General features: G+C 37.9%; 1 protein-coding gene across 3 annotated transcripts; it reads right to left on the bottom strand.

Annotated features, from left to right (window-relative positions):
• Positions 1-1,488: 1,488 nt before the first annotated feature.
• Positions 1,489-12,662, bottom strand: LOC311087094 (uncharacterized protein). Of its 3 annotated transcripts, none has more exons than XM_084120336.1 (10): positions 12,489-12,662; positions 10,570-11,513; positions 9,919-9,988; positions 9,398-9,538; positions 7,762-8,963; positions 7,289-7,409; positions 4,724-4,943; positions 2,724-2,845; positions 1,992-2,164; positions 1,489-1,880 (listed from the first exon to the last, which is right to left on the bottom strand). In XM_084120336.1, exons 2-10 carry the CDS (start codon positions 11,510-11,512, stop codon positions 1,687-1,689), a joined length of 3,186 nt encoding a protein of 1,061 aa, XP_083976462.1. In that variant the 5' UTR covers position 11,513; positions 12,489-12,662; the 3' UTR covers positions 1,489-1,686. The 3 variants fall into 3 exon arrangements, with proteins under 3 accessions (XP_083976462.1, XP_083976461.1, XP_083976463.1); XM_084120335.1 differs by having other exon boundaries at positions 7,289-7,475; positions 12,489-12,656; XM_084120337.1 differs by lacking the exons at positions 1,489-1,880; positions 4,724-4,943 and having other exon boundaries at positions 2,028-2,164; positions 7,289-7,475; positions 12,489-12,656.
• Between the last annotated feature and the right edge of the window lie 1,401 nt (positions 12,663-14,063).

Raw genomic sequence — 14,063 nt, 5'->3', positions numbered from 1 at the left:
CCGTACTATAGGACACCAGTGAGAGAGGTGAAGACGCACTGACTGGAGAGGTTTGAGTGTGCTCAGCCTATATACGCAAGTGCACTCATTTGAGTGTAAAAGAATAGTATTCACTTAGGTGCAAATTAATGAATAAATAAAGGCACACAGCTATTTCTTTAAAAAAAATAAAAGAAATAGTATCCTAATCATTGCACCCTATCATTTTCATTCCTAATCATTCCATATATTCAATGAGCCTGTGTTATAAGGCAAAAATTCAACCCTCCAGCTAAAATGTTATAAAAATCATTAGGATGTTTATATTCAAGGGCTGGATTAACCACATGGGCAACTGGTTAAATAATGCAAATTTCTGTTGGGAAATATATATATTTTTAAACTTTTTGTATGAGGTACTTTTTATTCATGTTTCAAGTGTTGTTGTTTTTATAGTTTAGTGTCTATTATTGATAGTCAAAAAATGTTTACAACTTGATTCAATTTCCATATAATATGACGGTCACACTTTAGATTAGGGTCCAATTCTCACTATTAACTAGCTTCAACTTTTGCCTCAATAAACTACTAAAACTGCTTATTAATAGTTAGTTAATCCTGTTATTGGGTAGGATTAAGGTATGTAGAATATGGTCATGCAGAATAAAGCATTAATATGTGCTTTATAAGTACTAATAAACAGCCAATATCCTAGTAATATGCATGCTAATAAGCAACTACAGTTAACAGTGAGAATTGAACTGCACAATGTGTATTCAAAGTTGCATTTATGAAAACTGGCCAGCAGATGGAGAAAGTGAGATGTCTTTAAAATTATGCTTTGATTGGAATATCATACGACATTATTCTTAAAATTTCATTCATATGTATACTGTCTTAAGTATTCAGATTTTCTTCATGTATGGAAGATATACAGTATGACATGCTTCTTTTGCTAAAATGTGTAGCAAACACATTACACTGCGTGAGATACTGTATCCCAAGATGCAATGCACTGAAACTTCCATTTGCAGTGTGATGAATGATGTCATGTCATGTTTGTCATGTCTGTACAGTTAAATGTGCGGGACATGCAGTATAGTCAGTTATTTAAGGTAATTACTAATTAGCTTATTTAAAGAGATCAAAAAAGAAATTCTCACCCTTATGTGGTCACAAACCTGTTTTACTTCATTTCTTGAGCATAACATAAGATATTTTGAAAATGTCTCATTTTATCCTTATAATAGAAGCCAAAATCTGTTTGGTTCCACTATGCAAGTGGTGACCGAATGTAAATCTTTTGGTGAAATATCCATTTAACATATTACATGCACAACTATCTTTAATTTGGTATTTTGTATCAGCATATGCTTGTGTTGTTGACATCTTATTACTTTATTTTGCTTCCATTTTCAAGGTATCAATCCTCCCATTCATTCATCCATCCATCCATCGACAACAAAAATCATTACAATTATTAAAAAAGACCAAGTGGCAAGTATTTTTAAAAACCCACGTTTTAAATGTTTTATTTCTTATTGCTCTGTTAACACAGCATTGCAAAAAAAAACATTTTAGATTTCTTAACCCATGACTGAAGAACAGTACTGTGTTAAAGTCATCTCAGTCAGTGCTTTGTAAACTTTCCTTTATTTTGATCTTATCTGTATAACTCAATGCTCTGTATTTAGCCTCTCAATTGTATCAGTGCTTGATCCAGGAATGTGGAAGGATCCGGATCGTGGCTTTGCTGTCACGGGTCATGAGGCGTGTAACCTGATCTAGGGTCAGTCCAGCAATGATTTCTCCATTGACTTCTAGAATCTCATCTCCTACACCCAGAAGTCCAGTGTAGATGTTCTCTGTGGCACTGTCTCCGACCCGTTCCACATATATACCTATAAAACCAGCATAACAGATTTTGGTTAAAGACCTTTAAATGCTTTGAATACTTTCATACACAGGGTTTGGGTTTTGGGTGTCATGGAGGCGAATGTGGGGGAACTAACCTGAGTCTGGTCTTCCTTTACCCCTAGAGATGACAAAGCCAAAGGGTCTATTGTTGGCAGGTCTGATAAGCTCTATCAGTATAGTCCCATCAGGAAAGGCCTGCACCAGCCGCCCTAGTGGACCTCGAGAATCCTGTAGTGCCTCCTCTATGCTCTCTTCCTTTTGAAGCTGCCTGAAACTCAGAAATCAACAGCCCAATCAGAAATTTGGCATAGCCAATATGGTTTTACAGCAGAATCAGAGTTTACATATCTGAGGCATAAAGTATGCATTCAATGTAACCATGAAATCAAAATTTACAATTGTTTTACAGAATTTTGCAGTGCTTATTAATATATTATATTATAAATAATTGATCCATGCATATCATTATTTTTTATAAAATTTGTTTTAATTCATATGCCTTCATAATCTTTAATCAAAGAATATTACCCCCCCTTCGCTATCGAAGCGATGACCCCTTATGATATATGTCTTGGTGTAATGTGGGGCTTAATATCCTCCCCGACTGACTGCAAACTGGCATTTAGATCTGCCTTCGAACTTCCTACGACCCAATCAATTCCCGATGGAAGAAATCAAGTCCCACCATACATTTTTCTCATTTTACATTCCTTCATTCACTCGGATATACGTCACAATAGGGAAGAAAAGACTATCGCAACTTCCATTTCATGCCTACTTTAATACTAAAAATGTATAGAGACTTTATCACATTTAATATTACACACCTTGGTGCCAAACTCAATGGCAGTAGAAGCTCTCCTAATATAGTGGAACGTTCAAACTTCCTCTTTGGGGACTGTAGACTCTGGACAGAAGATGCTTTACGTAACTGAGCCAAAGGAGACTCCTGGTGGCAGAGAGAAACACTGAAGCTTTAAAACACTGTCTTTCTAATGAATAAACGTATGTAAATAGCAACAACTGACATTTTGATAAACTTGGATTTTACTGACATGTTCAAACCTCTGACATTACACGGGTATTATAGTTTAAAAAACTTCCAAAAATGCAAATTCTGTCATCATTTACTCACCCTCATGTCGATCCAAACCCGTAAGACTTTCGTTCTTCTTCGGAACACAAATGAAGATCTTTTTGATAAAATCTGAGAGATTTCTGTCCCTCCATAGACAGCTATGCAATTACCACTTTGACACTTCAAAAAGTTCATAAAGAGATCGTAAAACTAATTTATATGAATTGAACGGTTTAGTCCAAATTTTGAAGAGACTCAGGCACTTCATATGATGAACAGATTTAATTTAGGCTTTTATTCACATATAAACATTGATCAACACACACATCAGATTTAATCAACATAAGCTCAAGCTAATTCGCTTGACGTGCGAGAACCAATGAGGTTCATTCTCATGTTACGTAGCATGTTTGAGCTTCAGCAAGAACCAGTGAGGTTCATTCTCGTGTTACACAGCACGTTTGAGCTTCTGCAAGAACCAATGATGTTCATTCTCGTGTTACGCAGCATGTTTGAGCTTCAGCAAGAACCAATGAGGCTCATTCTCGTGTTACGCAGCACGTTTGAGCTTCATCAAGAACCAATGATGTTCATTCTCGTGTTACGCAGCACGTTTGAGCTTCAGCAAGAACCAATGAGGTTCATTCTCATGTTACGCAGCATGTTTGAGCTTCAGCAAGAACCAATGAGGTTCATTCTCGTGTTACACAGCACGTTTGAGCTTCTGCAAGAACCAATGAGGTTCATTATCTTGCATCAAGCAGGTTTGGTTGAGCTTCTGTTTATGGTCACGGATCAATGTTTATATCTGAATAATATAAAATATCTCTATTCATATGGATTTTTGTTTTACAATCTCTTTATGAACTTTCTGAAGCGTCAAAGTGGAAATTCTCCAGTGTCAATGGAAGGACAGAAATCGCTCAGATTTCATTAAAAACGATTTGTGTTCAGAGGATGAATAAAAGTCTTATGGGTTTGGAATGACATGAGGGTGATGAATAACAGACTTTTTTTTTTTTTTTTTTTGTGAACTAACCATTTAAGTACTTTTATTAAAAAATTTGAAATATGTTTTACAATTTAAAATAACTTTTCTACTTTTATATATTTTAAAATACATTTTATTTCTGTAATGGCAAAGCTGGATTTTAAGCATTCTCAAAATTACTGTAATACAATCAGATCAGCATACATCAAATACTTGCATGGTGCATATATATATATATATATATATATATATATATATAATAGCCTATTATGTTATTGTTTTTCACATAATGAGTATTGGGGGAGGAGGGGTATAGGCTAGGCATTAGGTGACCCAGGTAGGTTTGCTATATTCTTCCTATTAGTATAGTATAGACCCGACAAACGACAATTCAGCATGTTCAGTCTATGAAAACAAGCAGCGACCAATGCCAACAAAACCCAGTGAACATGTCTGTTGCCCATGGCCAGCGTCTGTCAGTGTCAAATAGCCTTTAGTAACCAATTTGCCTCAATTAAATTCCGCAAACATGCATCTTATGTCAACTTGCCTCCATAAATAAAATACATTTGCTTCTAGTTTGTTCTGTCCGGTCCACCAGACTGATCAAAGTGTGTTGTTACATCATTCTGCAGATGTATTAAGGTCATCAAACCACATGATATGTTTTTCAATTTCATTAAACAAAGCCAGAGATACAGTCCAAATGATCTCTCTATTGTAGGTGAATGAACTCTTTAACAAAGAAGAGAACTCACTGTGTGGAGAGACTGGAGAGAGGGGGTCCTCTTCAGAGGGACCAGGCCTCTGTGTGTAGGGCTAGGGGAGGCAGAGCTGTAGCGGGCATTGGGGGAACACAGGTGCTCCATGCTGTTGGACCGGCTGCCCTTTACCAGCTTACCCATACTGTTCAGTCCCATGGCTGAGAAAAAGCGACGGAGGGATAACTTAGGCCTCCCTTCTCGCTCCCCTGTTCTCCTACACAAAGAAGTTGTGGAAGAATTTTACGAGTGCTGTAAATGACTAAGTACAAATTTAACTTGTGAAGTAATGCATTTATCAATAAGGCTTAGAGTGTGTTCACACTTGTTCACAGGTTTGGTTCCATTAAAACGAACTCTGGTGCGTTTGCTCTGTTATTTCGGTTCACTTGAATAAGTGTGAACGCTGCCATCCGGGCCCTGGTGCGCACCAAACAAACGGACTGAGACCTCTGAAAAGATGAGTCCTGGTTTACTTTCAAACAAACTCTGGTGCAGTTCGACTGAAATATGAACCCAACATGGACCATAGACATCTAAACGAACCAAAAACCGGACATGATGACACAAGATGCAACCCTAAAAAGGACAGAATGCTCAAGCATATCTTTTTTCTCGTCATAGGAGCTATGGTTGCCCATTACAGTTAAGTACAGGCATCGGAACCACATCTCCTTGCAGCAGAAATTAGTATGACAGAGTAATTCCTGCCACTGTTTTGACTCCGCTACACATTTTATAAGCTCTTCACAAGTTCTCAGAAGGTAAAAAAATGTGTGAAATTATGGTATATTCGAGATTAATAATTGTAGGAATTAATAAAAGTATAGGAATTCTCTTCTATCTAACTGCACTTTTGGAAATTTCTTGTAAAATCTACAATATCATACAGTATTTCTACATTGCATATGTACTATAAAGGTACCCAGCATGCAGTGCAGCATGAATAGATTATGTGGTAGAATTTCTTGATTCTTTTTTGTTCACTTTTAGCAGTTTGTGTTGTTTGTTTATTTTGTAATGTTCAGAATTTATCTTTTTTATTATTATTATTTGTTGAGTGTCACCATTGTTGTGTTTTGTATGTCGAGTATTGATGTCTGTGCATATGGTGATGGAAGAAAAAAAAATATGTTGCAAGATGGTTACACCTTTTAAAGATAAATCTTAGCAGCTGCTTTACTATAGTGAAATATCCATCTACAGACAATTATGAATTTGAAATAAGATATTGGTAAATCTTTATGCTGAAATAACGCTAATAATAGTGTAGTTTGACTAACTTAAAATCAGCCAATTTTATATTCTACCTTGTCATTGTTTTAACAAATGTTTACATTTGTCACACTTCTGACTTGGCTAGATCAGAAATTTAAATATATATATATATATATAAGGTCCAAGATTCCAAGCAAATGGAACACTAATCACCATTATGGCGACTTCAAAACAATTACAGTACTAAACAATATAATTTCTTACAGTGGCATGGTTAAAGACACCTTAAAAATGTGAATTCACAGTAAAACGAGCAGTTAATAACTGTGATGTCAGCATCATTTTGCTGTTGATTAACAGTAATTCAGAAGAAAATGACCCAGTATGCATTAATTTCACTGTAAATTTCTGACTACAGTAATTTATTGTAAAATAATACTCTTTAATCCTGTAAATTCCTGACTTTTTTTTTACAGTGTACCATCAATCCAACAAGAACACAGCATTGTTTTGGATGTTTGTTTTTGCCTGTGTGTGTCACAACTAGACAGCTGATTGTGAGCCATTCATTTGCCGCTCTGATTGCATTCACTGTGCACGATTATACTGCATGCTCATTCTAGCTCATAAGGTAAATCATTACCACTGTCATCCCATATATGTTTCGTTGAACTGATGTCACCATTGGCTAAACACATGTGCCAGTTACTTTATTTTACTTTATTTTCCTGAACAAGCACAGACCTGAGTCCAAATTATGTGATTCAAGTTCCAAACCGAACTCCTGCCACCTCCTACTCCCACTCCCACATGACAGTTTTCACATCAAGTTTTCATTCAAACTGTTCCCTGTTTCTAACTAAACTGCAACTGTGAAAGACCCCTTAGTTAGAGAAAAAAATGTATTTGTTTAACTTCACTGTTTAATTCATGTCTGCTAGGGTTGTTAGCTGCGACAAATGCAAATGTATCTACAGAGTGAGCAACACAATGCAATACTACTGCCAATACTTTTAATGTTTCACCTCACATCAGGGGAATGAACCGACATTTGCAGTGTAGACACTGGATACTTCATTGATTATAATGGAACCGATTTAGTAAGGTTGCATTGCGGGTGTGATCACACCACATATTGGGCTACCAGTTGTATTCAACTCATCCATTTATAAGGTAACTTTAAGGAAACTCCTTCAGGTGAGTTTGACCTCTTTAGGAACCTTTGTGTACTTGATGCTTTGTGTACTATGATGCAAATGTAAACATATAAAATCTGCAATTATCTATAGCACATAGATAATATTACACATTGTCAGGTAAGGGATCTCTTATGATGTAGCTTACCTAGACACAGCTAAACTGTCATCCCAATGTATTTCAGCTTTTCGGTGCTCTGCTCTCAGAAGTTCTGCCCTCAGGTCTTCTGCCTTGGACATTCCCATAGTTCTCAAAGCTGGACGGCAATCTGAGGAAACAGGAGCTGTGCAAGTGCTTCTGGGATCCATACAGACACCCTCACTTACAAAATGATCTGATGCACAACAAATGAATGAGCAAACCATGTTGGAGTTGAAATCAGTAAATCAGTTCTGAATCAGGTTATTTGTAAATCTGTTGTTCATTTAGAGGGAGTGTCTCACTAGCTGTTTTCCAGGCAATTTTCAATTGTATGCTTAATTTACATGGCTGATAGAACACAGAAAGAAAAGCATCAAGGTTTCAGCTTAAAACTGTTAGGTCTGCCATCCTGGCCTAGTTGAGTTGGCTAGAGGGAATCCACATTTCATCATTTGAGATCTTGTTTCAAGTAAACTTACCAGTGACTGGGTCGCCTGCAGAGTCCCATATTGTCAAAGCCTGGAGGTCTGTTGTCAGCATAGATGAGGAATACCTGAGAGAGGATGGTCTGTTGCAAGACGTCGGTCCTGAGGTGACAGGAAGAACCTGAGGGGAGGCACTGAGAGTGACACTGAGGTGCTCATCAGGTTGTATGTTTTCATGATGAGAGCCACCATCCAGCTGGTGGTCAAGGTGAATTAAACGGTACTGAACTGAGGGCATTAGCTTGACCACCCGTTGCCCTGTTGGACGGCTTTTAGAACCTGATTTCAGAGCCGATTTAATGGGGAGGTGAGGAGGAGAGTCCCTGACATTGCTGGAGAGATCCTTACTCTCATGGTCAGGTGAGGTTTCTGTAGTGCCTTGTGCAGACATCTTCCGAACTTTAGAGCGAGTAGTTTGATCCTCTAGACTTGACCTGGTTTTGGAGTTCCTTCTCTGAGCCCATAGATCCTGACTTCGAGCATAAGGTCCATTACTGGTTTCACCTCTGCTTTCTCCTTTCCTGCTCCTTCTTCGAAGCTTCCCAAAAGCTGACGTGCTCTCACCTGCACCTCCTACACCTCCCCGCCCTACACTTTCTGCCAGGCTGACGCCTCCACTAAAAGTTATCCTTTCCATGAGGGTCGGGTGGATGGTTCGGCGACATGACTGGCTAGGGCTGACCCATCGAGGGACTTCCTTCTCCCGAGAATCTACAATACTGTGTGTTGGCTTGGAAGGACAAGCTGTGGTCTGTGCAGATCCCAAGATGCTTCCACAGGTTTCACATGTCCTGAGCATTTCGTCCTTTGGCACCATGGCAGCCAAACACTCTCCCTCTTTGGTTAGTATGGCCACAGGAATACCAACGTTTGCCCAGTTTATTGCCTTGCCCCTGCTTTCCTCCTGAATGTTGTACACCAGATCCCCCTTTAGCTGTTGGCTGGAGTGAGGTTTCTCAACCACCACTGGCCCGCGTTCACGCACCCGCTCCATGTATCGTCGCTCAGCCTCCTTTTCTGACTCGTCTTCGAAGCGTACTCTTGTGGGCGAATGGCCATACCGACGCGAGTGCACCACACGGTCATGGTTCCTTCCACGGACGTCCACTGACTGAAGAGGTGAAATCACTTCCTCTTGAGCCGTGACAAGAACAGCAGTGTGCAGGGTAGATGACACACTGATTGGTAAGGGCTCCCTATAAAGCAGATACAAGAGCTTTTAGAGAACATCTGGAGATCTGCAATCCCTGTCTGTATCATTTGATTATCTCTATTACATCACTGCATAATGTTACATGATTATCATTCAAACCTGAATGGAAACAAACAGCATTCATTTGAAGTACATAAATGAAGGCCTTTAATCATTTTAATTTGTGTTCCAAGGAAACAGATTAATAAAAAAATGCTTGACAAATATGTGTTATATGCAGTACATGTAATTATATAACACAAGAACACAACTCTGAATGCATTGCTTAAATTAATATGTCTGTGCATCACAGGATATGGGTAATGACTTTAGAAAGGATTGCATTGTTTTTTTCCACAGTGATAAATGAATATATGACTCTAAAAATAGATTCCCATGATTCCCATGAAGGGAATTAAAAGTGTTGAGGTGACTTACAATTCTTCTCTTTGACCATGGCAGGTGGGGGTTTCACTCTTAGGGTTTTGAGAACGTGCTTTGAATCGAGCTCTTTCTAACAAACGCTTTGCTTGTTCATGACGTGGACTGAGAGTTACATCAGCGGTAGAGATCAGAGGTCTGTCCAAAACAGAAAAAGAATTTGACACTCTCCTGAGTAAATGAAATAATTATTCAAAATGTTTGATGTCTCAACAGTAATCCAAACCTACAAAAGTACAACTTGTAATTGCATTTATGTGTACAATATTGAACAATAAACTGTCAGTATTGATGATCTTTCACTATAGTTTCCACAAATCAGAAATAAACATAGAATGCCAGAAGCGCAAATCTGTCTTATATAATCTCTATCATGGGCATGTTATGTGCATGCCTTAATCTTAAAAAAGATGTCTGTCTTTCACATGGATTTGTGTTCTGGCAGAGGTCTACCCCAGCTAAGCGCAAATAAACAACTGTATTCAATAATGTGTTTGATTGAGTGCAATGTCTCTTACCTATAGTTAAACACAGGCTCTTTTGTGATAATTGCTGAGTCCCAATAATCTGCTTTGTAGGGAGGTAAATCTGTAAAACAAACAAAAAAATATGTAAAATAATAAACTCAAGCACACAGATTTCAATTTTGGTTGCTGCAAGACCGGACTCAATATCATATTATTTCTGATTTACAACACAAGGGTGCTATGTGCAACACACTGAACCATTATTCTGTAGCCTTCTGATCCAGAGAGGTCAGCCTGCTGTTACACAACATTCCAGAAAACCAAGCCGGCAGATTTCAGCCTATCCCTACGTCGTACGGTATTAAAACACTATTATCTCCACTGCTCCACTCTCTCCCAAACCCTTCCCCCCACATCTGTAATCAGGTGACAGGCAGGCACATCTGTTCTGAGAAATCATACTAACCTCCCTTCTGTGAGTTTTGGCTCAGTGACCCTCGAGTGTCTAATGCTGGTTAAATCACTGATACAGTGAAAAACTGCACAAGGCAATTAACGGAACCCAAAATAAGAAAACGTCAGGATCCAAACAGCATTGAACATTTTTCTAAATATCTTCTACTGTGTTCCACATAAGAAAGAAAGTTAGGACATTGGCCGAGTAAATGATGACAGAACTATCCCTTTAAGCCAAGGTCTTACCTCTGTGTGGCTCCTTTGGTGGTTGATACTGTCCCTCTGGACGCATGGAAGTTGTGATCTCAATGGCCTCAACTTGATATTGGTTAAGGTATGTCTTGTTCATCTCGACTTTCTCTGCAACAGACAAAGACGCTCCTCTGGAGCACACAGTCTCCCAACTGTCTGCCTTCCACAGCCCACCAACTGTATCTGCTGCTCCAATCTCCTTCTGGAGACACCTATGAAAAGCACTTTCCAAGCTGTCAGACCTTTGCAACTCCTTGTGAACAAGTGCACCCCCCGTTTTTAGTTTTGGCTTCCGTTTTGGACCCTCTTCAATTGTGGGAGGTAGATCTTTTGCAGTTGCCAGTGTGGAGGAACTCTCTGAACTAAGAAGTAGCGTCTCTGGTCGTGCCACTCGCCAAAAGCCTTTGGGAGGAGCCCAGTGCCTGGAAGAAGACGTCATCGACTTTGATGCAGTGTCACCTTGAGGTTCACCAGCACCACCCACTGCAATGTTCTCCAGGCTAGACCCTTCACAAAGCCCACGGGACAACTCTGGCACACCTTGAGATGGGCTGCCTTTCCCACTTTTGCTGCAAGTCTCCTTTTCTCCTTGCATCCCAGAGTTGGGTTCCAGCACTTCTTGCACAGTGCTTGACTTATTGCTCTGCTCAGTGTATTCTGTTTGACAAGGAGAAAGCACTTCATCGTCTTGGGGTTTCTTCACTGACCCTTCTATGGAATCCTCTGGTAATAGATCACCACTCTCCGCTACCTTTAACCTTCTCTGGGACACTGCTTTGACTTTAGATTGCAGGGCAGAAACTGCTGAACCTATTGCTTTGGATTTCAGTAGATCAGTGGAGGGTCCACTTTGAGGGTCATCTGGTAGCTCTGCACCTTGCTCTGCCACACTTCTTAGTGGATGTGTCTCAGAGAGATCTTCTGTCTCCTCCTCCATTCTGCAATTAAGGGATACTTTAAAGAGAAAATGCCAACAAGATAAAGCAGACGGAGTCGCTGTTTAGGGATTCCATGTTAGTAGATTAAATGTGACCCTGGACCACAAACCAGTCACATGGGTCATAATCTGAAAGCTGAAAGATAAATAAGCTTTCCATTGATATATGTTTTGTTAGGATAGGACAATATTTGGCCGAGATACAACGATTTGAAAATCTGGAATCTGAGGGTGCAAAAAATCGAAACATTGAGAAAATCGTCTTTAAATTTGTTCATTTATGTTCTTGTTTGTGCTGCATTCACTCACAAAAATAAATGCTTTATATATTTACGATAGGACATTTACAAAGTATCTTCATGGAACATGATCTTTACTTAAAATCCTAATGATTTTTGGCATAAAAGAAAAATCGATCATTTTGACCCATACAATGAATTGTTGGCTATTGCCAGAAATATACCCGTGCGACTGTATAGGGTATTAACAAATATTTTTTGAATCCCTCTAACGCACAACATACTATGTAAGAGTTAGCATAACACCAATTTCATAGTGTTAGGTCCCCCACACCAAGCTATCTGAAATTAGTGCAAGTTTGTGACACTCTTTTGAAGATAATGACAAATATCACAATGGATGCATAGTGAATTCATTGGTACAGACTTAACACTCCTTATTAGATAAGTGATCTGTTTTTGGAACTGTAATTATACATGGACAGATCTCCGGTATGTATGTATTAATACCTAACATGAAGTTATAATAAGTAAGATATTGCAATATTTCTGCATAGGCTTAGGCAAACCTTGATAGAGATAAAAATACAAATAAGATTTATGAAACATTGTTTATTTGTAGTACAAACTGTGATGGAGGATAATGAAAACAATATATTTATTATTATTTTATATTATATAGGTCATTGCATTATTACATGGCATTGCATACTATTATATACTGTATAACATCTTACCTTAATCCTTTCACTGATGGTCCATTTGAGTCTGTTACAGTTCATGCAGAATCATCCCTGCCTCTCTTTTAATACTTGAATGGCCGAAAACAAGAACAAATGTCACCCATTGAAATGAGGAATTACTCCCATGATGCTCCTCTTCGTTCAGCTGTCACCAGCACCTATCACTGCGCATCCCCTGCTGGCAGATTCCATCTCTAACCTATGAGCGCTCGCTCAATATTCATGATTGGTCTGTTAATCCCCGCAGAAATCAGACGGATTAGACAAAAATGGAAAATAAATGCGTACTATAATTCCTTTGATGTCAACCGTAGCATTACATTGCATAAGTTGGTGCAATTCACAGAAGCAGTATTTAAAAAGTCGCACTCAATATGTAAAGGTCAAGTGTGACAGAACAAGTATTTTGAGAGATGCTACTGATTGCAGTTGTGCAAAAAGATAATCTACCTGAGAACTTTGAAAATTTCCCAGTGTTGAAAATACTGAACTATATAGGCCTACATGTCATCCAAAAAAACAATCTGTCAATATGAAACTATGAGTGTTAGCCATATTATGTAAGCTGATTTTCCAAAAAAGGGTAGCTGCAAAAAAGTACTTCTAAAATATCTTTGCAGGAATGTGGACTACACACTGGAAATATTCCACAGAGAGAGAGAGAGAGAGAGAGAGAGAGAGAGAGAGAGAGAGAGAGATAGGATGCTAATGTGAATGTGATGACATCTGAGAGAAGGGAAATAATCACAGTGTGACAACGTATTTTACGTCTGAACTCTGTCTGTGTGAAAAAGTGTGGAAACCATCATGATTAAAAATAATAATAAATAAATAAAAAAGCAACAGATTCATATGGAAGTACATTTCTGTCACATAAGGGGATAAAAAAAGTACAAATTATGATATTAAAAAGAAAGACATTTTTGGGTCAGTTTCAACATTTTATTTATATCTCATAGAGTTTATGTCATAATAAAGACTTAGTCTGTCATTAATTATGATTTTTAAAAGTCATAGTTAAGATATAAAAAGTCATAATTATGATTTGGTTTGTTATTGCAACCTTTCATGTTGTAATTTCATAATTGTAGACTGTCATTATTTAGTGTTTTATGTCAATCCCCACGTTCATCTTATAAATTTCACAATTTCATCATTTTATGTCATAATTGTTATTTTTTTTGTCTTAATTTAATCTTTATTACATAATTTCGACTTTTATCTCATAATGACTTTCCATTTGTATGTTCCAATTTACTTTTATGCCATAATTATGACTTATGTCATGTCTATTTATCTAATAAATATAACTTAGTTTGCCATAATTTAATCTGTTTATGTGATAACTAGCCTACTTTTTGTCATAATTTCGACTTTCATCTCATAATGACTGTCATCATTTCAGTTTTCATGTTCGAATAATGACATTAAGGCTGTCATAATTATGACTTGGTAGGTTCGAATTTCATCTAATAGGCCTATACTTGTGATTTTTTTATGTCATAATGTCACTGTTTAATCTTATAAATATGACACTATATGTAAATGTCATCTGTTTATGTAATAATT

Source organism: Abramis brama, assembly GCF_963993115.1.
Source record: "Abramis brama genome assembly, chromosome: 7".
In the NCBI taxonomy this organism is placed as follows: Eukaryota; Metazoa; Chordata; class Actinopteri; order Cypriniformes; family Leuciscidae; genus Abramis; species Abramis brama.
This window is presented reverse-complemented; position numbering and strand designations above follow the sequence as displayed.

What these genes read in the sequence shown, in the direction of transcription:
- LOC311087094 (XM_084120335.1), bottom strand. Translation starts at nt 11,512, where the DNA reads ATGGAGGAGGAGACAGAAGATCTCTCTGAGACACATCCACTAAGAAGT. An exon ending in ACCAAAGGAGCCACACAGAG is followed by an intron (nt 9,989 to 10,569) that starts GTAAGACCTTGG and finishes TTTGTTTTACAG; the next exon opens with ATTTACCTCCCTACAAAGCA. An exon ending in CATGGTCAAAGAGAAGAATT is followed by an intron (nt 8,964 to 9,397) that starts GTAAGTCACCTC and finishes TCTGCTTTATAG; the next exon opens with GGAGCCCTTACCAATCAGTG.